This window comes from Haematobia irritans, chromosome 5 (assembly GCF_050003625.1).
Source record: "Haematobia irritans isolate KBUSLIRL chromosome 5, ASM5000362v1, whole genome shotgun sequence".
In the NCBI taxonomy this organism is placed as follows: Eukaryota; Metazoa; Arthropoda; class Insecta; order Diptera; family Muscidae; genus Haematobia; species Haematobia irritans.
The window spans coordinates 134,062,142-134,089,838 of NC_134401.1; the positions used below are offsets into that span (position 1 = coordinate 134,062,142).

At 29.9% G+C, this 27,697-nt stretch overlaps 1 protein-coding gene across 3 annotated transcripts in view; it reads right to left on the minus strand.

Annotated features, from left to right (window-relative positions):
• Positions 1-27,697, minus strand: part of Rgk3 (Rad, Gem/Kir family member 3) — a 257,419-nt gene that overhangs the window by 12,150 nt on the left and 217,572 nt on the right. For 2 of the 3 annotated variants that reach the window (XM_075311150.1, XM_075311149.1), the window contains exons 7-10: positions 27,007-27,095; positions 10,188-10,368; positions 1,874-2,007; positions 1,318-1,449 (exon numbers count right to left, since the gene is read on the minus strand). In XM_075311150.1, coding sequence (XP_075167265.1) covers positions 1,318-1,449; positions 1,874-2,007; positions 10,188-10,368; positions 27,007-27,095 — 536 coding nt within the window. The remainder of the gene's footprint in view (positions 1-1,317; positions 1,450-1,873; positions 2,008-10,187; positions 10,369-27,006; positions 27,096-27,697) is intronic. The other variant, XM_075311151.1, reaches the window with a different exon arrangement.

The window sequence follows — 27,697 nt, forward strand, 5'->3', positions numbered from 1 at the left end:
AACACAAGGAATATAATTTTTGCTCTTAAAATTTTTTCATTAAAAATTAAATTTAGACATTAAAGTCGTATGTTTTTGAAGTAAATCAAATTTCCCTTAATGTAATGAAAAACATCTTTAAATTGCATAAAGTTAGGTAAAGTTGCTGCCCGATTTTTCAAGCTCACTTAGACTATTCAGTCCATTGTGAGACCACAGTGGTACATCAACTGAGCTATTGAATCCTTGGATTACAAATAAAAAAAGCTTCAAATATAGGCTAAGACTTAGTTTGAAAATTTCGCATCTAAGGTTCAAAGTTTTTTTTTATAAAAAAATTCTTTGAAAGGCATTTATGTTTTAAATTAATATATAATGAAAATTCTATAAATGAGATCTGTATAATATTTTTAATTTTATAAATCATAGATTTAAGGCTAGATAACTCCTTAAAAATTTATTTTGAGGAAGCATTCTATTTGTCTCGAAATCAATACCAAAATTCTTAGGAAAATGTCAAAATCCATATAAACTATTTTTCGAAGTGCGGAGAATATTGTTTCAGATATATTTAGTTATATTTAAATTTAAATGAAATACAAAGTTGGGCTTGTAAGGTATAGAAATTCAATTGGGGTCTAGCTAAATATGTATTACAAAAATACAAAAATTTAATTGGGTTTAAATAATTTTAAATAGTAAATAATGTAAACACTTGGAAAAAAGTTTATCTACACATAACATTAAGGGATATATAAATAAGTTAATTTCTGGCTTCAATTTCGACATTAATCGATAAAAATAATTTTGAATTTTAAATGTTTCAATAATTGCAAATATAGTTGTTATTACAATAAATTTAAAAATAATAATTGTAATAATATTTTTTTTTTCGATTTTGAATTTTAACTTTTCCGCCAATGATAATGAAATTACAATAAAATTACAAATAATAATTGATTAATTTATTTTTTCAATTGCTTTTTGTATATTTAATAAAATTGAAATAAATTAATTCAATTAAAATAAATATAAATTTGGCCATATTTTTCTCTAATATTTTTTAGTATACATATATAAATTATTTTATTTTTCATAGAAAGCGGATTGGGGAATTTTTTTATTTTAAGAAAAATTGTATATATATTTTTTTTTTAAATCCATTTATACATATAAAAGGGAAATTTTCGCATACAACATCGAAAATTTTAAAAAGGGAATATATTTAAAAAAAATTGAATGTTTCAGAAAACATTTATTTTTACAAAAGTCCAGATACCATTACCTATTGATGGCATGGCATTTGGACAAAACAGCAAAGGTCCACATTTTACTCACCATCGATTCAGAATTTTTATCATTCAATGACTTTTCGCCTTGATCGTTTTCATGATTTCTATTGTCACAATTCGAATTGGAATTCGAATTTTGTTTATCTTTAGATTTGTTTTTGGATTTTTTTGTTTTAGGCTAAAGTGATAAGAGTGAGACAATAGGTGATGAAAATAACAAAAAAATAGTTGTTGTTGTTTTTTTTATAAATAAACTTAAAAGTATGATTAAAAAGAAAATGAAATTATACAAATTCAAAAATGCATGATTATTTTGGTTTTTGTTGATCATCTAACATTTAAAGCCAATCTACTTGAAGTTTTGCATGGAATTTGTGATTTTAAGGTGTTAGTCAGCATTTTGAGTTGATTTATTTTTTTTTGTTACAATATGTTCAAGTTTATTTTTTTTTTTGGTGAATTTCTAAAAATTTTGTTTTGTTAGAATATGCTCAGCTTTAAGATTTTTCTATTGGTTTTTATTTAACAATTTTGCGAGCAATATTTTTTTTATTTAAAAAAAAAAAATTGTTGAAATTGTTGTTTATTATTGTTTTACATACCTGTACACGATTTTGTTCCTTTTTCAAACGAATTTGAGTTAAAGTCCCCGCCAACAATTCATCGCAATTGTGATTGATGCCCACCGATACTTCTATGAATTTTGCTCCAAATGTACAGGCCACACATTTACCATCTGAAAAAAAAACCGAAGACAAATTAATTTTAAATGGTTCAAATGTCTACAATAAGTCGGCGGGGCCGACTATATTACAGATCTACATTTTCGATACCATTTCAAATCATTCAAATTTGTTGGCAGTTATACAAAAGATTATGTTCCCATATTTTATTTAAATCCGAATCGAATTACACAATTTTTTTAGACTTCTTAGAAAATCTCTAGACTTCAAATTTAAATCGTCTAATGCCCTGGGGTGAAGCATAATGTTAGTAAACAAATTGAAAAATATTGAAATCTAAAGCCATTCGCAAAAGTGTCTTTACGATTTATCGGGCGATAAATATATATATAAAGGAAAATTTTAGTCATTTTTACAGATTTTGACAGATATCAACATAACACAGCGATAGAATGAAAAGAGAGCAATTTCTGTGAAACCGCTTGTATGTTGTTTCGGAAAACTGTTTTTTGATAAGGCCAAAATTTTGATATGCTTAAGTCTAAATATTATTTAATTTGAATATTAGAATGAGTATTCGGAGTAAAGAGAATAGACATTCGGAACCAAGAGAATAGACATTTGAAAAAAAAAAAAACAAGTATATACGGCCGTAAGTTCGGCCAGGCCGAATCTTATGTACCCTCCACCATGGATTGGAACTTTGCTTCTCCAAGAGGCTCCAAAACCAAATCTCGGGATCGGGTTATATTTATAATGATTATGGACTGATATGGACCACTTTTGGCATGGTTGTTAAATATCATATACTACCACCACGTACCAAATTTCAACCAGATCGGATGAATTTTGCTTCTCCAAAAGGCACCGGAGGTCAAATCTGGCGATCGGTTTATATGGGAGCTATATATAATTATGGACTGATAGGAACCAATTCCTGCATGGTTGTTGGATACCATATACTAACATCACGTACCAAATTTCAACCGAATGGGAAGAAATTTGCTCTTCCAAGGTGCACCGGAGGTCAAATCTGGGGTCGGTTTATGTGGGGCCTATATATAATTATGGACCGATATCAACCAATTTTTGCATGGGTTTTTTGAGGCCATATATTAATATCACGTACCAAATTTCAACTGAATCAGATGAATTTTGGTCTTCCAAGAGGCTCCGGAGGTCAAATCTGGTGATCGGTTTATATGGGGGCTATATATAATTATGGACCGATATGGACCAATTTTTGCATGGTCATTAGACACCATATACTAACATCATGTACAAATTTCAGTCGGATCGGATGAAATTTGTTTCTCTTAGAGGCTATGCAAGCCAAATCGGGGGATCGGTTTATATGGGGCTATATATAATTATGGACCGATGTGGACCAATTTTTGCAGGGTTGTTAGAGACCATATAGACCATGAGACCATGTACCGAATTTCAGCCGAATCGGATGAAATTTGCTTCTCTTACAGGCTCCGCAAGCCAAATCGGGGGATCGGTTTATATGGGGGCTATATATAATTATGGACCGATGTGGACCAATTTTTGCATGGTTGTTAGAGACCATATAATAACACCATGTACCAAATTTCAGCCGGATCGTATGAAATTTGCTTCTTTTAGAGGCTCTGCAAGCCAAATCGGGGGATCGGTTTATGTGGGGGCTATATATAATTATGGACCGATGTGAACCAATTTTTGCATGGTTCTTAGAGACCATATACTAACACCATGTACCAAATTTTAGCCGGATCGGATGAAATTTGCTTCTCTTAGAGGCTCTGCAAGCCAAATCGGGGGATCGGTTTATATGGGGGCTATACGTAAAAGTGGACCGATATACCCTATTTGCAATACCATCTGACCTACATCAATAACAACTACTTGTGCCAAGTTTCAAGTCGATAGCTTGTTTCGTTCGGAAGTTAACGTGATTTCAACAGACGGACGGACGGACGGACGGACATGCTCAGATCGACTCAGAATTTCACCACGACCCAGAATATATATACTTTATGGGGTCTTAGAGCAATATTTCGATGTGTTACAAAAGGAATGACAAAGTTAGACTATTCAGTCCATTGTGATACCACATTGGCAGCACTCTTATCACTGAGTGCTGTCCGATTCCACGTTAAGCTCAATGACAAGGGACCTTCTTTTTATAGCCGGTTCCGAACGGCGTTCCACAGTGCAGTGAAACCACTTAGAGAAGTTTCGAAACCCTCAGAAATGTCACCAGCATTACTGAGGTGGGATAATCCACCACTGAAAAACTTTTTGGTGTTCGGTCGAAGCAGGAATCGAACCCACGACCTTGTGTATGCAAGGCGGACATGATAACCATTGCACCAGGGTGTCTCCCTAAAAATATGGACTTTCTCTAAATCTGAGCTGATTTTCATCAAATTTGGTACACATTGCCAAATGTTAACTGTACGCTCTATGCAATCAAGTCAATCGGTGTGAAAATTTGACCTCCGATCAAATATCGGGCAAGAGATATATGTATATATGGGAGCTATATCTAAATCTGAACCAATTTCTACCAAATTTGGGACGCATAGTAAGAACATTATTTCTACTCCCTGTGCAAAATTTCACGTAAATCCGTGAAAAATTCTGCCGTTTGGGATAATGGGTTAGTTCTACTTCCTGTGAACAATTTCAAGTAAATCGGATTAAAATTTTAATCTCTGTGTTGATACGAGTGTAAATCCGGCGAAAGATATATATGGTAGCTATACCTAAATCTAAACCGATCTTTACCAAATTTTAGTAAGAATGTTAATGCTACTCCCAGTGAAAAATTTCACGTAAATCAGTGAAAAGCTCTTACTTCTGGAGTCATATAGGTACATATCGGGCAAAAGATATATATGGGAGCTATATCTAAATCTGAACCGAGTTCTTCCAAAATCAAAAGTGTGTCCTAGACTTTGATTCAATGACAGACGTACGGATGGAGGGACGGACGGACATGGCTAGATCAACTCAGGGACCGACCCTGAACATTATTGCCAAAGTGAAAAATTTCACGTAAATCAGTGAAAAGCTCTTACTTCTGGAGTCATATAGGTACATATCGGGCAAAAGATATGTATATTCGAGATATATCTAAATCTGAACCGATTTCTTCCAAAATCAAAAGTGTGTCCTAGACTTTGATTCAAAGTCAGACGTACGGATGAACGGACGAACATGAATAGATTAACTCAGGGACCGACCCTGAACATTATTGCCATAGACCCCCTGTGTCTATCTCTTCTCCTTGCGGGTATTGCACACATATGCACTATCTTTTAATACCAAGTTCCACAATGTGGCGCAGGGTGTAAAAATACCAACATAAAATCAATTCCTAATTCTGAATAAAATATCACTTTTACTAAGTAATTAATTAAAAAAAAAATTCAATTAAAATTTTAATTTTTTATTCAAACCATGAATTGATTACAAAAATTAATTTAATAAATTATTTATTTAATTGCATACATTTTTTATTTTTTAAATATATTAAATCACTAACATCAATTTATTAATTCAATAACGTCAATCCCAAAATGTTGATAAAAATCTTCTTTACTACGTAAATAATTAAAAAAAATCAATTAAACATTTATTTGGTTTAACATATTTTTTAATCAAAACATGAATCCATCTTTGTGATGGATGATTCCTTCAATTGTAAAAATAATTTATTTATTTTTATACCCTGCGCCACACTATGGAACAGGGTATTATAAGTTAGTGCATATGTTTGCAACATCCAGAAGGACGCGAGATAGGCACATGGTGCCATTGGCAAAAATGCTCAGGGTGGGCTCCTGAGTCGATATAAATAGTCCGTGAACACATTTTTGTAATCAAAGTCTAGGTCGCAGTTGTAGTCCAATCGACTTCAAATTTGGCACAAGTATGTGTTTTGGTTCAGAATAGATCCCTACTGATTTTGAAAGAAATCGGTTCAGATTTAGATATAGCTCCGTATATATATTTCGCCCGATATGGACTTATATGGCCCCAGAAGCCAGAGTTTTACCCTAATTTGCCTAAAATTTTGCACAAGAAGAACAATTAGTACTATAGTCAAGTGTGCCAAATTTTATTGAAATCGGTTCAGATTTAGATATAGCTCCCATATATATCTTTCGCCCGATATGGACTAATACGGTCCAGAAGCCAGAGTTTTACCCCAATTTGGTTAAAATTGCACAGGGAGTAGAATTAGCATTGTAGCTATGCGTGCCAAATTTGGTTGAAATCGGCTCAGATTTAGATATAGCTCCCATATATAGCTTTCTTCCGATTTACACTCATATGACCACAGAGGCCAATTTTTAACTACGATTTAGTTGAAATTTTGCACAGGGAGTAGAATTAGCATTGTTGCTATGCGTGTCAAATTTGGAATCGGTTTCAGATTTTGCACAGGGAGTAGAATTAGCATTGTTGCTATGCGTGCCAAATTTGGTTGAAATCGGTTCAGATTTAGACATAGCTCCCATATATATGTTTTTCTGATTTCGACAAAAATTGTCAAAATACCAACATTTTCCTTGTAAAATCGCCACTGCTTAGTCGAAAAGTTGTAAAAATGACTCTAATTTTCCTAAACTTCTAATACATACAGTATGTCAAGAAAGTCTTTTGACATTGCCAAATATTTCAAATTCTAGAAATAATTGAAATATTAAATATTTTATTAAATTTTTAATTCTGTGTACGTATGTATACTTTGCAAAATACATAATAAAATATTTTTTTAAAATTTCATTATATTTAATTTTGGAACAAAACATAATTTTTATTCCATTGTCAAAACACTTTCTTGACAAACTGTATATATCGAGCGATAAATCATAAATAAACTTTTGCGAAGTTTCCTTAAAATTGCTTCAGATTTAAATGTTTCCCATATTTTTTTACTAACATTGTGTTCCACCTTAGTGCATTAGCCGACTTAAATTTTGAGTCTATAGATTTTGTAGAAGTCTATCAAATTCTGCCCAGATCGAGTGATATTTAAATGTATGTATTTGGGACAAACCTTTATATATAGCCCCCCAACACATTTGACGGATGTGATATGGTATCGAAAATTTAGATCTACAAAGTGGTGCAGGGTATAATATAGTCGGCCCCGCACGACTTTAGACTTTCCTTACTTGTTATGCCCTCCATCATAGGATGGGGGTATATTAACTTTGTCATTCCATTATAAAGTATATATATTCTGGGTCGTGGTGAAATTCTGAGTTGATCTAAGCATGTCCGTCCGTCCGTCCGTCTGTTGAAATCACGCTAACTTCCGAACGAAACAAGCTATCGACTTGAAACTTGGCACAAGTAGTTGTTATTGATGTAGGTCGGATGGTATTGCAAATGGGCCATATCGGTCCACTTTTACGTATAGCCCCCATATAAAGGGACCCTCAGATTTGACTTGTGGAGCCTCTAGCAGAAGCATATTTCATCCGATCCGGCTGAAATTTGGTATATGGTGTTGGTATATAGTCTCTAACAACCATGCAAAAATTGGTCCACATTGGTCCATAATTATATATAGCCCCCATATAAACCGATCCCCAGATTTGGCTTGCGGATCCTAAAAGAGAAGCAAATTTCATCCGATCTGGCTGAAATTTGCTACATGGTGTTGGTATATGGTCCCTAACAACCATGCAAAAATTGGTTCACATCGGTCCATAATTATATATAGCCCCCATATAAACCGATCCCCAGATTTGGCTTGCGGAGCCTCAAAGAGAAGAAAATTTCATCCGATCCGGCTGAAATTTGGTACATGATGTTGGTATATGGTCTCTAACAACCATGCAAAAATTGGTCCATATCGGTCCTTAATTATATATAGCCCCCATATAAACCGATCCCCAGATTTGGGTTGCGGAGCCTCAAAGAGAAGCAAATTTCATCCGATCCGCCTGAAATTTGGTACATGATATTGGTGTATGGTCTCTAATAACCATGCAAAAATTGGTCCACATCGGTTCATAATTATATATAGCGCCCATATAAACCGATCCCCAGATTTGGCTTGCGAAGTCTCTAAGAGAAGCAAATTTCATCCAATCCGGTTGTAATTTGGAACATGGTGTTAGTATATGATCTTTAACAACCGTGCCAGAATTGGTCCATATCGGTCCATAATTATATATAGCCCCCATATAAAACATTCTCCAGATTTGACCTCCGGAGCCTCTTGGAGGAGCAAAATTTATCTGATCCGGTTCAAATAAGGAACGTGGTGTTAGTATATGGTCGCTAACAACCATACCAAAATTGTTCCAATCACACAAAAATTGGTCCATATCGGTTCATAATCATGGTTGCCACTAGAGCCAAAAATAATCTACCAAAATTTTATTTCTATAGAAAATTTTGTCAAAATTTTATTTCTATAGAAAATTTTGTCAAAATTTTATTTCTAGAGAAAATTTTGTTAAAATTTTATTCGGTTCATAATAAAATTTTCATCATTGTCAAAATTTTACTTCTAAAGAAAATTTTGTCAAAATTTTATTTCTATAGAAAATTTTGTTCAAATTTTATTCGGTTCATAATCATGGTTGCCACTAGAGCCAAAAATAATCTACCAAGATTTTATTTCTATAGAAAATTTTGTCAAAAGTTTATTTCTATAGAAAATTTTGTTAAAATTTTATTTCTGTAGAAATTTTTGTCAAAATTTTCTTTCTATAGAATATTTTGTCAACATTTTTATTTCTTTAGAAAATTTTGTGTAAATTTTATTTCTAAAGAAAATTTTGTTAAAATTTTATTTCTGTAGAAAATTTTGTCAAAATTTTATGTCTACTTTGTCAAACTGAATTATATACGTATTGGATCGATCTTTTTTGATTTAATATATACCACGTATGGACTTACATACAATTTAGAAGATGGTGTTAGGAGGTTTTAAGATACCTTGCCATCGGCAAGCGTTGCCGTAACTTAAGTAATTCGATTGTGGATGGCAGTGTTTAGAAGTTTCTACGCAATCCATAGTGAAGGGTACATAAGCTTCGGCCTGGCCGAACTTACGGCCGTATATACTTGTTTTTATTCAATTTATTAATTGACGTTAGTGATTTATACTATAATTTTTGTGATTGAAGAATTTATTTTTATTTTTATTTATTAATTGATGATAGTGATCAATCCCTTAATTTGAATAAAAATCCTTTTTATTAAGGATATAATTAAAAAAAAAATAATAAAAATTAATTAAATTAATTGTTAAACCAAATTTTAAATCATAACATGAATTGATTACAAAAATTAATTGAATAAATTATTTCTTTAATTGTATAATTTTTGTATGTATTTGTCTTTTAAATTTTTAATTGACGTTAGTGATCAATTCCTAAATCTGAATAAAAATTCCCTTTACTAAATAATTAAAAAAATTAAAAATTTTATTGGTTTAAAAAGTTTTTAATCAAAACCTGAAGCGATCACAAAAATTATTCCTTCAACTGTATATATGTTTTATTTATTTTTTTTTTAATTTATTAATTGACGTTAGTGATTGATATTATAATTTTTGTGATTGAAGATTTCAATTAAAAATTAATTGGATCTATTAATTTAGTGATTGAAAAAATTGTTTTTTTTTTTTTAACTGAGAACTGTAAGGATTTTTCCCACTCACCTAAAGAATGTGAATGCCACCTAAGGCTATGGGACAGATTTCCATCATCGGGAGGGCTTTTTCTATGATATTTCTAATTTAAATATCTGAACATTACAAATTCAAAAATTCTGTTCTCCTACTTCATATGATTATTAAATTAAAATATCCCCTTTGACCTCAGAAGAATCCTCTAAATTCCTCCAATCTCAATCACGAACCAATTTGTATTTGTGATTAAAATAAGAAAATCCAAAACAATTATTAAAAAAAAGAAAACTTTTTCTATTTTATTGGAAAAAATTTTTCCAATTGGTCCTTCTCCTTTTTGTCCAATAACAAACGAATTTTCCAAGTATTAAGCAGCATTTTTTTCTCTGATAAGGCTAATTATGACTTTATTCACTTTACTTAGCTCCTTATGAATGGCTTAGTATGCTCTTGCAAAAAAAAAAAACGAAAACACAAAACAATTCTCCGAAATATTTATGTGGTTTAATTCATCCTTGGCCCTTGTTCCCTTGTGCCATTGTTCCCTTAAGTCCTTAAAACAAAACTCTCATTGAAACTTACCTTGGGCTGAGACAGCACGTGACCGCGCCAAATCGATTTTATTTGCCACCAAAATAATTGGTCGGGTCCTAATTAAATCCATATCTTGTAGACGTGAGAGAATCTGTTTGGCGCGTGTAAATGATTCCTTGTCCACACAGGAATAAACCACCAAGAAGGCATCAGCTTTTTCCAAATCTTCCTGTAAGCCCATTGGTATTGGCAATGTTGGTGTAATTGTGTGGGGGTGATTGATGGTGGCGGTAGTTGTGGTGATGGTGACATCGTACCAGCAGCAATAAGTGATGAGTGTTTTGAGATTTCATAGAAATTCACCACCGGATATTAGAAGGATGAGAGCCATGAGCAGAGTGCGGAAGAGCAGGAAAGGAAGAGAAGAATGTGAGAAAAAGATAAATTAGAAAATAATTAAGTTATGTGAACAAAACAATTTGGCAGGATATTAATTTGTCGCCTTGGGGGTATTTCCAAAAAACAAAGGAACATAGGCGTTCGTATCAGTTTCCCGCTATGTTATCGCTATCGGATGAAACTCTCTGTTGGGCACTTGTCCTTTGTAATCAATACATAAGTGCCAAATCTCAAAAAAAAAAAGAGAACAAGAATTAGGCCATAAAAATACCTTCATTTGCAGGTTTTGTTGTTTTTGTTTTGTTATTGTGTGGTTGGAGCTAAAGGGCGACTAATTTTTTTTCTGGGTTTGTGTTTCCTACACGGGAAAAAATCAAGAACATTTTTCCAATAAAATTCTTAATTGAGTTTTAAAAAATAATCAATTAAAAATTTAATTGATTCAACAAATTTTTTAATTGAAACAAAAATTAATCACACAAAAACAATTTGTTTCCGATTCAATCATGAAATTAATTGATCCAATTAATTTTTTAATTGAAATGACTTTAATCACAAAAATGATAGTCAATTAGAAAATTCTTTGATCCATGTAAAAAAATAATTAATACTATTAATTTTTGTGATTGATTTTTGTTTTAACATAATTAAACAAGTAACGAAAGTCTAAAGTCGGGCGGGGCCGAATATATTATACCCTGCACCACTTTGTAGATCTAAATTTTCGATACCATATCACATCCGTCAAATGTGTTGGGGGCTATATATAAAGGTTTGTACCAAATACATACATTTAAATATCACTCGATCTGGACAGAATTTGAAAGACTTCTACAAATCTATAGACTCAAAATATAAGTCGGCTAATGCACTAGGGTGGAACACAATGTTAGTAAAAAATATGGGAAACATTTATATCTGAAGCAATTTTAAGGAAACTTCGCAAAAGTTTATTTATGATTTATCGCTCGATATATAAGTATTAGAAGTTTAGGAAAATTGGAGTCATTTTTACAACTTTTCGACTAAGCAGTGGCGATTTTACAAGGAAAATGTTAGTATTTTGACCATTTTTGTCGAAATCAGAAAAACATATATATGGGAGCTATATCTAAATCTCAACCGATTTCAACCAAATTTGGCACGCATAGCTACAATGCTAATTCTACTCCCTGTGCAAAATTTGAACTACATCGGAGTAAAAGGTTGGCCACTGTGGTCATATAGGTGTAAATCGGGCGAACGATATATATGAGAGCTATATCTAAATCTGAATCGATTTCAATAAAATTTGGCACACTTGACTACAGTGCAAAATTTCAACCAAATTGGGGTAAAACTCTGGCCTCTGGGACTGTATTAGTCCATATCGGGCGAAAGATATATATGGGAGCTATATCTAAAGACGGACAGACGGACATCGCTATATCGACTCAAGAGCCAACCCTGAGCATTTTTGCCAAAGACACCATGTGTCTATCTCGTCTCCTTCTGGGTGTTGCAATCATATGCACTAACTTATAATACCCTGTTCCACAGTGTGGCGCAGGGTATAAAAATTTGATGATTCATATTTGTTTCCGATTCAATCATGAAATTAATTGATCCAATTAATTTTTTAATTGAAATGACTGCAATCACAACAATGATAGTGCCAATTAAAAAATTAATTGAAAGTCAATAAGAAAATTAATTGATCCAGTTAAAAAAATAATTGATACTATTAATTTGTATACCCTCCACCATAGGATGGGGGTTATTAACTTTGTCATTCCGTTTGTAACACATCGAAATATTGTTCTAAGACCCCATAAAGTATATATATTCTGGGTCGTGGTGAAATTCTGAGTCCGTCCGTCCGTCCGTCCGTCTTTTGAAATCACGCTAACTTCCGAACGAAACAAGCTATCGACTTGAAACTTGGCACAAGTACTTGTTATTGATGTAGGTCGGATGGTATTGCAAATGGGCCATATCGGTCCACTTTTACGTATAGCCCCCATATAAATGGACCGCCAAATTTGGCTTGCGAAGCCTCTAAGAGAAGCAAATTTCATCCGATCCGCCTGAAATTTGGTACATGGTGTCAGCATATGATCTCTAACAACCATGCAAAAAGTGGTCCACATCGGTCCATAATTATATATAGCCCCCATATAAACTAGAGGTGTGCACGTGAGTAATATTTTACTCACGATCACGTACACTCACGACGGAAAAATCTTACTCACGCACACTCACGCACGATATTGTATGGTAGGACTCACGCTCACGCACACTCACGAAAAGAAAATTTGTACTCACGCATACTCACGCACGAAAATGTCGTGACTAACGAAAAATACCGTGACTCACGAAAAATATCGTTACTCACGAAAAATGTCGTGACTCACGAACAATTTTTTGAGTAATTTACCTTAGCGAGGCGTCTGAAAATATGAGCATTATTAAAATCGAGAGCGTTATTACACTCTTAACATCCAGGTGTCACTAAAATTGTAAATGAATTTAACTCTTAAGCGTTTTATGTTGGTGAGCAGGATTATTTTCGTGAGCGTACATCTTTACTCACGCACACTCACGAAGATAATATTTTCGTGACTCACGCTCACGCACGACATTTAGGTTTGTTAATCACGCTCACGCACACTCACGCCGTTGCCATGAGCGTGACTCACGACTCACGCGTGAGTTACGAAAATTTTCGTGAGTTCACGACATTTTTGTGTCACGTGCACACCTCTAATATAAACCGATCACCAGATTTGACCTCCGGAGCCTCTTGGAAGACCAATATTCATCTGATTCAGTTGAAATTTGGTATGTGGTGTTAATATATGGCCTCAAACACCAATGCAAAAATTAGTCGAAATCGGTCCATAATTATATATAGCCCCCATATAAACCGATCCCCAGATTTTACCTCCAGAGCCCCTTGGAAGAGCAAAATTCAACCGATTCGGTGATGTTAGTATATGGTATCCAACAACCATGCAGGAATTGGTTCATACCAGTCCATAATTATATATTGCCTCCATATGAACCGATCCCCAGATTTGATCTCCGGTGCCTTTTGGAGAAGCAAAATTCATCCAATCTGGTTGAAATTTGGTACGTGGTGGTAGGATATGATATTTAACAACCATGCCAAAAGTGGTCCATATAAGGCCATAATCATATATAGCCCTCATATAATCCGATCCCGAGATTTGGGTTTGGAGCCACTTGGAGGAGCAAATTCCATCCGAGTCATTTGAAATTTGGTACATTGTGCTAGTATATGGCCGTTAACAACCATGCCTAACTAGGTCCATATCGGTCTATAAAGGGTGATACGGTCAAAATTTGGTCAATATAAACTTGACGTATTTCTTTCAATTTTGCATTTAAAAAACCTGAACACCCCTAATTTTTAAGGTGTGTGTGTAGAATGTTGCTCCTATTTTGATTTTGGAATTCACTCTTCAGTTGTCAAAATGCCGTCCAAGCAAGAAGCGCAGCGTATCAAAATTCGCGAAAATCCGAGCTACTCGCACGCAAAGCTGGCAAAATCGCTAAAAGTTGCCAAATCAACCGTTACAAATGTAATTAAAGTGTTTGGGGAACGTTTGTCGACAGCCAGGAAGTCTGGATCGGGGGGAAATCGAAAACCGGAAGCCGTTGAGACGACAAAGACAGTTGCCGGTAGTTTCAAGCGAAACACTAACCTCTCTCTCCGAGATGCCGCAAATAAGCTGGGTGTATCGTCTACAATCGTGCATCGAGCCAAAAAACGAGCCGGACTATTGTCTTACAAGAAGGTAGTGACTCCAAATCGAGATGATAAACAAAATACGACGGCCAAATCGCGATCCCGGAGGTTGTACACGACGATGCTGACGAAGTTTGACTGCGTGGTAATGGACGACGAAACCTACGTCAAAGCCGACTACAAGAAGCTTCCGGGACAGGAGTTTTATACGGCAAAAGGAAGGGGAAAGATGGCAGATATTTTCAAGCACATAAAACTGTCAAAGTTCGCAAAGAAATATCTGGTTTGGCAAGCCATCTGTACCTGTGGCTTGAACAGCAGCATTTTCATAGCTTCCGGGACTGTCAACCAAGAAATTTACGTGAAAGAGTGTTTGAATAAACGTCTGCTGCCTTTCCTGAAGAAACACGGCTGTTCCGTACTGTTTTGGCCGGATTTGGCATCTTGCCATTACGGTAAAAAGGCCATGGAGTGGTACGCCGCCAACAACGTGCAGGTGGTTCCCAACGACAAGAACCCTCCCAACACGCCAGAGCTCCGCCCAATTGAGAAATACTGGGCTATTGTCAAGCGGAACCTAAAGAAGACCAAAAAACTGCTTGGGACGAGCAGCAGTTCAAGGCAAACTGGCTTTCTGCGGCGAAGAAGGTGGGCAAGGTGGCTGTACAAAATCTGATGGCAGGTGTCAAGCGTGAGGCCCGGCAATTCGGATTTGGAAAAGCGAAAGCCTAACTGAATATTTTTCCTGAATTTTATACTAATTGAACTTGAAAAAGAAATTTAATTTGATTTTTTAAATAAACGATTTCACCGATTTACACGCGTTTTCCCTTGACCAAATTTTGACGTATCACCCTTTACTATCATTTCTGTTATTGAAGACATTTCGATTAAGAAATTAATTGGATCAACTAATTTCGTGATTGAAGACAAAAAATATATTTTTTTTGTGTGTACACATCCACCAAAAATTGTGGGAAACAATTTGCCTTGTGATTAAAATCTTATCCTTTAGATAATATCAGAGGTTATCTAATTGAATAGGCGTTAAATTTCATTAATTACCTTTGATACCATAAAATGTCTGTATTTTACGTTCATTCTTATGGGATAGCACACAGAATTCCATACAAGTATTAATGCCCACAGTTCTTGGTCGTTCTAAGGCTGTCTGTCCTTCTTTTGCTCTTAAACAAAATGTATTAAGTATTGGCTTAAAATGTTATCCAAATATGTCTGTAAGTTGTATGGAATTTTAAATTGAACATTTTATGTGGGATTTTATTTCTTGAGAGCCTTGGAATTTCATTAAAATTCACAAGCAGCTGTCGATATATGTCTTCCAGTAGCCTGAAGAAAAATGTTCCATTGTAGGGTGCCACTAAGATATAGACCACATAGGCAATGATTGTATGAAGATATGAATGTACGAAAGTGGAATGATAAGTACATGGCTTACAAAAATTTGGCGATTATTTTTCAACATAAATATATATTTTTGAGCCTTATCAAATAGACCTCCACGGCTGACATTTTATCGATGCACTGAATGAATTATTATACGCTGAATCACTCTGTGAAATAGGGTATTAAACCCAGCAAACTAGCCGTAGCCAAAATGATGAATTTGACATGGATTTGTCACAGGACAATGCCCGCTGATTCCAATAAAATGACGGGTTTCCAGGATACGTCATTTTTCAGATCAGGCGACGCTAAGGAAATGTCTTGCGAACGTCTGCAATTTTTACCCTATGGCATATGCCTCTCCCAAAGCTATGAGGCAAAAATCAAAATTTAGAGGAAATCCTCAAAAAATCAATTTTTTTTATGAAAAACTTATTTTGGACATATCTCCTTAAAAAAGCGGAAAAAATCAAAATTTTTATATGTAAACCCTATTTTGGCCATATCTCTTTAAATAGGCGCCCTAGAGCCAAAAGGACCTTAATTCGTGACCACCACCTAAAAATCAAAAATTCGATGAAAATTCTCAAAAAATCCAAATTTTTATATTAAAAAACATGTTTTGGCCATTTTTCCTTAAATATGCGTTCTAAAGCTTAAGGACCTTAATTCGTGACCACCCCCAAAAAATCAAAAATTCGATGAAAAATTGATGTCTCCTAGCAGCAATAGGTTAGTCCACATAAGTGCCACTCAATTGTTGGACTATAACCTGAAGCCCAACATATATCCCAAAAAATCAAAATTTCAATGAAAATCCTCAAATATCCAAATTTTAATATGAAAAACTTGTTTTGGCTATATCTCCTTAAATATGAGTCCTATTGCCATAAGGACCTTAATTCGTGACTACTCCCAAAAAACTAAAATTTCAATAAAAATTCTCAAAAACTCCAAATTTTTATATGAAAAACTTTTTTTTGGCCATATTTCCTTAATATTTGTCCTAGAGCGGAAAAATACAAATTTTTATACGAAAACCCTGTTCTGGCAATATCTCCTTAAATATGCGCCCTAGAGCCAAAAAGAGCACACACAAAAAATTCGATGCAAAATTGATGTCTCCTAGTGCCACTCAATTGTTGGACTATAACTTGGAGCCCAACATATATACCAAAAAAATCAAAATTTCAATGAAAATCCTCATATATCCAAATTTAAATATGAAAAACTTGTTTTGGCTATATATCCTTAAATATGAGTTCTATAGCCATAAGGACCGTAATTCATGACCACTCCCAAAAAATTAAAATTTCGATGAAACTCCTCAAAAAAACCCGAGATGCACCTCTTTCAATACAAAGAGAGGACCAAATAACACGATGTGGTAGATGCTGGCCAATGAGTTGGACCCAAAGATGGGATCAGAGTGCGATGATATTGAGTCCTGTTGGAATGCCTACCGTCTGCAGCCGAAATGTTTGTCTGTTCAGCACTTTAATATTATTTTAAAGAAATTTCCCCATAATATTCGGCATTTATTATGACCCCACGGTCATGAATACGTCGACACCATTACCATAGGCGGTGCTTGACCGGGTGACCGTCTATTTCCCCTATAAATGTAAACTTATCACTTCGCTCCTCTAGGGGGTCTAAAAGTTAGTTTTGTTTTTGCTGCAGTTCATGTAGTCCCGGTTATTGTCATATCATATCATATCATATCATATCATATCATATCATATCATATCATATCATATCATATCATATCATATCATATCATATCATATCATATCATATCATATCATATCATATCATATCATATCATATCATATCATATCATATTATATCATATCATATCATATCATATCATATCATATCATATCATATCATATCATATCATATCATATCATATCATATCATATCATATCATATCATATCATATCATATCATATCATATCATATCATATCATATCATATCATATCATATCATATCATATCATATCATATCATATCATATCATATCATATCATATCATATCATATCATATCATATCATATCATATCATATCATATCATATCATATCATATCATATCATATCATATCATATCATATCATATCATATCATATCATATCATATCATATCATATCATATCATATCATATCATATCATATCATATCATATCATATCATATCATATCATATCATATCATATCATATCATATCATATCATATCATATCATATCATATCATATCATATCATATCATATCATATCATATCATATCATATCATATCATATCATATCATATCATATCATATCATATCATATCATATCATATCATATCATATCATATCATATCATATCATATCATATCATATCATATCATATCATATCATATCATATCATATCATATCATATCATATCATATCATATCATATCATATCATATCATATCATATCATATCATATCATATCATATCATATCATATCATATCATATCATATCATATCATATCATATCATATCATATCATATCATATCATATCATATCATATCATATCATATCATATCATATCATATCATATCATATCATATCATATCATATCATATCATATCATATCATATCATATCATATCATATCATATCATATCATATCATATCATATCATATCATATCATATCATATCATATCATATCATATCATATCATATCATATCATATCATATCATATCATATCATATCATATCATATCATATCATATCATATCATATCATATCATATCATATCATATCATATCATATCATATCATATCATATCATATCATATCATATCATATCATATCATATCATATCATATCATATCATATCATATCATATCATATCATATCATATCATATCATATCATATCATATCATATCATATCATATCATATCAATTTATACCATTTTTCGTCTCTTGGTCCAAATAGTTTTGGTGACTTAATAATCGTACAATTTATGTCAAAAAAAACTTTGCTTCACTTTATCGAAATAAAATTTGTCATAAATCAAATACATAACCATGTCATTTACAAATACAAACTTTTCTATTGAACTTCGGGTATAATGGCAGACGTCCAATATCTTTGGCACTTAAAGTGTTAGTCGAACTGAAGCTATCACTTTAATGTCCCTGAGTGCAGAGGACACAACTAAAATAAACTTTCAAAATAGTCGTTAGATATGTAATCAGCAAAAATTACCAACTCTCTCAATATGGATAAGTGCAAAACTGTGAGTACTTTTGGCCCCATGATGGGGCGAATGAGTCAAACACTATATAACATACATCATCAAAATCCTTGCAAATTTCCTCCTAGCTGTGAGTGTGTAAACATTTGTGAGTCGGAGAGCAGCAAACAACGCCACCTTAGTTTGTTATGCATTGTTATTCTGTAATGTTGTGCATTTCATAAAACATTCATAATTTCAAGTAAGTGCTGTAAATTATCCAGGTCTTGTTGTTGTAGGTTCTTCTATGCTTGTCCTCCCATGATGGCCATAGCTTTTGGCTTTATTTTTCCACAAGAAACAAAAAGAGCCCTTATTTTCAGCGAATATTTTCCTCTTATTTGGCTTAAAGCCAAATTGCAATTTGCTATACTTTTTTAATATACAAGCAAATGAATAGGACTTAAAACAAGGGAAAATTGTATGAACAAATTGGGTAGGGACTGATGCATGGTTTTTTTTACCCTATACTAGAATATAAAAAATTTGAACAAAAAATTGAAAAAAAAATATTGTACTAGAACCTAAAGACATTGACCTTCCCTTAAGGATATTTGTAATGGTTTAAAACCAAAGATTCTGCTTCTTTAATATAAAGAAATTATTTTGAAAGCCATATACATGGTGGCTATAACCAATTCGTTCCAAAAATAATCTTCCAAAATTTGAAGAAAATTTTACCACAAATCTACAAAATTCTAAAATAATGTCTTATTTGGAAGATGTGGATTAAATTTTGGAGGTGAGTATGAAAAACTATGATTTCTGTCATATTATTTCAGATATTATGATCTATCCTATTAGCGATAATTTTCGGGTGTATAAATATCCCTTTAATTGTAAATATGTCGAATTTTAAATAACGATTTTAACTTGCACAAACAAGGGGAAGTTAATACTTTTACAAAAATAGAGAACTTATTCGCAATGGACTTTGATAGTATGACCTAAGAGGAAAATTAAAATTTTTAAAGATTTTGAATTTATGGAAAAAAATTTTCACAATTGCAATAGAAAAATTTTCCAAAATTTCTATAAAAATTTTTGGCAAAATTTTATTTCTATAGAAAAATTTCTCAAAATTTTATTTCAATGGAAAATTTTGTTAAAATTTTACTTCTATAGAAAATTTTGTCAAAATTTTATTTCTATAGAAAATTTTGTTAAAATTTTACTTCTACAGAAAATTTTGTCAACATTTTATTTCTATAGAAAATTTTGTCGAAAGCTTATTTCTATAGAAATGTTTCTAAAATTTTTTTCTATAGAAATGTTTGTTAAAATGTTATTTCTATACAACATTTTGTGAAAATTTTATGTCTATAGAACATTTTGTCGAAGATTTATTTCTATAGAAAATGTTGTCAAAATTTTATTTCCATACAAAATTTTGTCAAAATTTTATTTCTGTATAAATTTTGTCGAAATTTTATTTCAATAGAAAATTTCTCCAATTTTTTTTTTATGGAAAAATTTACCCAAATTTTATTGCTATACAAAATTTTGTCAAGATTTTTTTTTCTAACCAAATTTTTGTTAATTGCATTTTAGGAGCTTTTAAGGATATTAGAGGGCAATAATATAATTTTTGTTGATAACTTAACAACATTTTAAAACCTAAAAATTTAATAATTTCTGGTTCTAATTTATTATAATTTAATTTTACTTAAATCAGTAATTTTAAATTATTGGTTTTATTAAATTTCATTAAAATTAATTAACTAATTTAATAAAATTTATAAAATTTTCAATAGAATATTTTTGCAAAATTTTATTCCTATAGAAAATTTTGTCACAATTTTATTTCTATAGAAAATGTTTTCAAAATTTTATTTCTACAGAAAATTTTCTCAAAATTGTATTTCTATAGAGAATTGTCTCAAACTTTTATTTTTATAGAAAATTTTGTCAATAGTTTAATGGGTTAGAATATTTTTTCAAAATTTTATTTCTATCGAAAATTTTGTCACAATTTTATTTCTATGGAAAATTTAATCAAATTTTTTTAGAGAAAATTTTGCAAAAATTTTATTTCTAAAGAAAATTAGCCAAAATTTTATTTCTACAGAAAATTTTGTCAAATTTTTATTTATAGAGAAAATTTTGTCAATTTTTTTTTTCTATAGAAAATTTTGTCGAAATTTTATTTCTATAAAAAATTTTGTTAACATTTTATTTCTATAGAAAATTTTGTCAGAATTTTGTTTCTACAAAATTCTAAAATAATGTCTTATTTGGAAGATGTGGATTAAATTTTGGAGGTGAGTATGAAAAACTATGATTTCTGTCATATTATTTCAGATATTATGATCTATCCTATTAGCGATAATTTTCGGGTGTATAAATATCCCTTTAATTGTAAATATGTCGAATTTTAAATAACGATTTTAACTTGCACAAACAAGGGGAAGTTAATACTTTTACAAAAATAGAGAACTTATTCGCAATGGACTTTGATAGTATGACCTAAGAGGAAAATTAAAATTTTTAAAGATTTTGAATTTATGGAAAAAAATTTTCACAATTGCAATAGAAAAATTTTCCAAAATTTCTATAAAAATTTTTGGCAAAATTTTATTTCTATAGAAAAATTTCTCAAAATTTTATTTCAATGGAAAATTTTGTTAAAATTTTACTTCTATAGAAAATTTTGTCAAAATTTTATTTCTATAGAAAATTTTGTTAAAATTTTACTTCTACAGAAAATTTTGTCAACATTTTATTTCTATAGAAAATTTTGTCGAAAGCTTATTTCTATAGAAATGTTTCTAAAATTTTTTTCTATAGAAATGTTTGTTAAAATGTTATTTCTATACAACATTTTGTGAAAATTTTATGTCTATAGAACATTTTGTCGAAGATTTATTTCTATAGAAAATGTTGTCAAAATTTTATTTCCATACAAAATTTTGTCAAAATTTTATTTCTGTATAAATTTTGTCGAAATTTTATTTCAATAGAAAATTTCTCCAATTTTTTTTTTATGGAAAAATTTACCCAAATTTTATTGCTATACAAAATTTTGTCAAGATTTTTTTTTCTAACCAAATTTTTGTTAATTGCATTTTAGGAGCTTTTAAGGATATTAGAGGGCAATAATATAATTTTTGTTGATAACTTAACAACATTTTAAAACCTAAAAATTTAATAATTTCTGGTTCTAATTTATTATAATTTAATTTTACTTAAATCAGTAATTTTAAATTATTGGTTTTATTAAATTTCATTAAAATTAATTAACTAATTTAATAAAATTTATAAAATTTTCAATAGAATATTTTTGCAAAATTTTATTCCTATAGAAAATTTTGTCACAATTTTATTTCTATAGAAAATGTTTTCAAAATTTTATTTCTACAGAAAATTTTCTCAAAATTGTATTTCTATAGAGAATTGTCTCAAACTTTTATTTTTATAGAAAATTTTGTCAATAGTTTAATGGGTTAGAATATTTTTTCAAAATTTTATTTCTATCGAAAATTTTGTCACAATTTTATTTCTATGGAAAATTTAATCAAATTTTTTTAGAGAAAATTTTGCAAAAATTTTATTTCTAAAGAAAATTAGCCAAAATTTTATTTCTAGAGAAAATTTTGTCAAATTTTTATTTATAGAGAAAATTTTGTCAATTTTTTTTTTCTATAGAAAATTTTGTCGAAATTTTATTTCTATAAAAAATTTTGTTAACATTTTATTTCTATAGAAAATTTTGTCAGAATTTTGTTTCTATAGAAAATGTTGTCCAAATTTTATTTCTATAGAAAATTTTGTCACAATTTTAATTCTATAGAACATTTTGTCACAATTTTATTCCTATAGAAAATTTCCTCAAAATTTTTTTTCTACAGAAAATTTTCTCAAAATTTTATTTCTATAGAAAATTCTCTCAAACTTTTATTTTTATAGAAAATTTTGTCAATAGTTTAATGGGTTAGGATATTTTCTCAAAATTTTATTTCTATAGAAAATTTAATAAATTTGTTTAGAGAAAATGTTGTCAATTTTTTTTTCTATAGAAAATTTTGTCGAAATTTTATTTCTATAAAAAATTTTGTTAAAATTTTATTTCTATAGAAAATTTTGCCAGAATTTTGTTTCTATAGAAAATTTTTCCAAATTTTATTTCTATAGAAAATTTTGTCACAATTTTATTTCTATAGAACATTTTGTCACAATTTTATTCCTATAGAAAATTTCCTCAAAATTTTTTTAGAGAAAATTTTGCCAAAATTCTAGTTGTACACAAAAAGAATGTCAAAATTTTGTTTCTATAGAAAATTTTGTCAAAATTTGATTTATATAGAAAATGTTGTCAAAATTTTATTTCTATAGAAAATGTTGTCAAATTTTATTTCTATAGAAAATGTTGTCCAAATTTTATTTCTATAAAAAATATTGTCAAAATTTTATATCTATAGAAAATTTTACTGAAAGTTTATTTCTATAGAAAATTTTCTCAATTTTTGTTTTATTTTATTTCTATAGAAAAATTTCTAATTTTTTTTTATTTCTATAGAACATTTTGTGAAAATTTTATGTCTACAGAAAATTTTGTGGAAGATTTATTTCGATAGAAAATTTTGTCAAAATTTTATTTCCATACAAAATTTTGTCCAAATTTTATTTCTATAGAAACTTTTGTCTAAATAGTATTTCTATAGTAAATTTTGTCATAATTTTATTTCCATAAAAAATTTTGTCAACGTTTTATTTCTGTATAAGTTTTGACAAAATTTTATTTCTATAGATAAATTTGTCCAAATTTTATCATGACATTATCTGAAAATCGTTAAATATAATGAATGAAATTTCCTTGGGAGTTTCTTTTTCAACAAAAATCCAATTATATTAATACATTAGAAATTGAATAATAAAATTACTTTAGTCTTCAATTAAACAAGGAACATAGTGCTTACTACCATATAATGCGAACATATTAAGAAAAATAATTACAGCTACGTCTTTTTTTTCAGTTTTTGTTTTCTTTTGTGATGGCTGTCGTTGGTTTGTTTCCTTGCCTTTGTTGTTATTCACTCGAAAGAAGTACATAAACGCATGCCATGGACGTCTGAGTACCAGTCGTCATGGAACGAATGACATTGACCTCCCGCCAAATACACCCGCTCCTTCCACCATTTTCCAAGAAAATGTTTTCGTTGTAAAAACAAAAAAAAAAAAAAAACAAATACTGCTGGCAGATATCAAGCGCCAATTAGCTTAGCATCAAAAGTTGCATTGGTTTTTAAGACCAAAGATACAATGCTTGAGAAGGACTCACAAGGAGATTTTTATGTCTTTGTGTCGTATTATTTGTAAGGATAAGACTTTTTAGTAGTTTTTATATTTTTTTGGTGTTTTTTTCTTGAGTAAGTACACTTTTGCTAATTAATGGTATTTAGTTACGTTTTACGAGAATTACCACAATTACACATATTTTGTTTTTGGGGCAATATGAAATTCTAAAAGGATATACTTAAGAGAAACGTTTGCAGAGCTTTAGCGACAAAGGTTAAATTTCAGTCATAATAGCTTAAATTTTGAGATAACTTCTATGTATATATGTACCGCTCGTTATTGATAAATATATTTGTCAAATTTAAGCTCGTTTTTATCCGACAGTTTTGAAGTGTGTAATCCATTTGTAATCTTCTACGAATATGTTTCGTGCTATGGCTTTAATGCAGATATATTCGTTGCTATGATTCTTTCATTGATAAGAGACAACTTCAGCACTTTCGGCATCACTTAACTAACCTAACCATTCTGTATGAAAATTTGACAAAATTTTGTATAAAAAAATTTTGCAAATTTTTTCTATAGAAATAAAATTTTTTATAAAACAAAAATTTTCTAAGAGATACAATTTTACACAAAATTTTCTATAGAGAAAAAATTTGGACAAAATTTTCTATAGAGATAAAATTTCGACAAAATTTTCTGTGGAGATGAAATTTTGATAAAATTTTTAGAGATAAAATATTGATAAAATTTATAGAGATAAAATATTGACAAAATTTATTGAGATAAAATTTTGACAAAATTTTCTATAGAGATAAAATTTTGACAAAATTTTCTATAGAAATAAAATTTTGACAAAATTTTCTACAGAGATAAAATTTTGAGAAAATTTTTTATAAAAATAAAATTTTGGGAAAATTTTTTATAAAAATAAAATTTTGAGAAAATTTTCTATAGAGATAAAATTTTGACAAATTTTTCTACAGAGATAAAATTGTGAGAAAATTTTTTATAAAAATAAAATTTTGGGAAAATTTTTTATAAAAATAAAATTTTGAGAAAATTTTCTATAGAGATTAAATTTTGACAAAATTTTCTATAGAGATAAAATTTTGACAAAATTTTCTATAGTGATAAAATTTTGACAAAATTTTCTATAGAAATAAAATTTTCACAAAATTTTCTATAGAAATAAAATTTTGACAAAATTTTCTACAGTGATAAAATTTTGACAAAATTTTCTATAGAAATAAAATTTTGACAAAATTTTCTATAGAAATAAAATTTTGACAAAATTTTCTATAGTGATGAAATTTTGAGAAAATTTTTTAAAAAAATAACATTTTGAGAAAATTTTTTGTAAAAATAAAATTTTGGGAATTTTTTTTATAAAAATGAAATTTTGAGAAAATTTTCTATAGAGATAAAATTTTGTCAAAATTTTCTATAGAGATAAAATTTTGACAAAATTTTCTATAGAAATAAAATTTGGACAAAATTTTCTACAGAGATAAAATTTTGAGAAAATTTTTTATAAAAATAAAATTTTGGGAAAATTTTTTATAAAAATAAAATTTTGAGAAAATTTTCTATAGAGATAAAATTTTGACAAAATTTTCTATAGAGATAAAATTTTGACAAAATTTTCTATAGAAATAAATTTTTGACAAAATTTTCTACAGAGATAAAATTTTGAGAAAATTTTTTATAAAAATAAAATTTAGGGAAAATTTTTTATAAAAACAAAATTTTGAGAAAATTTTCTATAGAGATTAAATTTTGACAAAATTTTCTATAGAGATAAAATTTTGACAAAATTTTCTATATAGATGAAATTGGCAAAATTTCTGTGGAGATAATATTGTTTCGAACATTTTCTATAAAAAATAAATTTGACGAATCTCAAAACTGAAGCTCAAAAACTTGTGAAAATTCAAAACAAATTACTGAAAAAAGGAAAATTTTGAAAAAGTCAAGAATTCGACTTTTTATAATTAAGAATTCAAAGCAAAATATAGCCATGTTGGATTCTGAAAGTTTAGTTTCTGCGTTCATAGAAAATTATGATCGTTTAAATTGTGTCAGCTACTCCATATTTAAAATTGATTCTAAAGCCAACATTTCTTGGGGATAATAGGACGCATGTCAATATTATTATACTCTTACCTCGTGGTGGTTCGGTATAATTAAATAAACATAATTAATAAATATATCAAAATATCTTTCATAAAAAATATGGCCAAACGTCATCGATCAATTAGTCACTGTGTGAGAGTTTTAACTCTCACATCTAAATTTTTTATGATACATGGAAGTCATAAAAATTTAATAGGAAACCCAGGAAAACCCACATTGTCTGGTTTTCCAAAAATATAAAAATAAATAAAAAAATATTTTTTGTTTAGATTTTCTGTTTGCATATAGTATTTGTGTGGTTTTCATATGATTCAATGGGAGACAACAAATGTTGGAAATATGATTTTTTTAATTTATAGTATAATACAAATTTTATTTAAATTTAATTTAATTGGATTTTTGTTTATTTTTGTCAATATAATTTAATTTATGGTTATGGTTTTATTTTTTAGAATATTTTCATGTCAGGTAGGGGGTGGTAATAAAAACAAGGTAATTATAATCAGATTAGTGAGCGATATGAAATTTCTTTGAAAATTATGACATAGGCATTTGGTTTGTTTTATATATAGAAGACAGCGACAACATGGTAAATTTTTTATAATAACATGGGGATTTTTGATAGGCAATCTTTAGTATTTATATTATAGAAAATTTTAATCAATTTACCTTTGTTTCACGTTCATTTATTCTAAACATCAATTCCGATTCAATATTATTTAAAATAATTGAAATATTTTGTTCATTTTCATCACATTCTGGAACGAAAAAGCAAAAGAAAACGAGACGAGTTAGTTTGCAAGATAAATAAAATAAAAAATATTTAAAATTACTTATAATATAATTATGTATTATATCATTAAAAATAGGCCGGGTTGTTTAGTTTTGTAATTTATTATTCAAAGAGGTGAAGTATTTGTTGTAGATCTTAATCTATGTCTGCCAGTCATTCTTTTGAGTTTAAGGCCCTAGGTAGCAAATCTTTATTAATCTCAAGATCGGGAAAAAATAAATCTCAATTAGGTCACAATAAGGATCTAAGCTTCTGGGAAATTTTTTAATAAATAATCAAATCATGTTTCAAATCCCTGAGACCCTAAATTAAAACAAATCGGAAAAATATCAATTGGCCCTCAAAGGTTACTGGAAGAACAACTGATTTTGGACGACCATCACGAAATTCACGGAATTGACCACCACGAAATCAAGAACTAAGGCCTCTGTTGAATTCACCATATAATCTAAGCGCTGGTTCTGGACGGTGCTTCATGCCACAGATTGAATTCAATTCAATCTGTCGAAAAATGCAAAAAATAATCACACGAAAATGCTCACGATTTAATCATATTTTTTGGGCCAG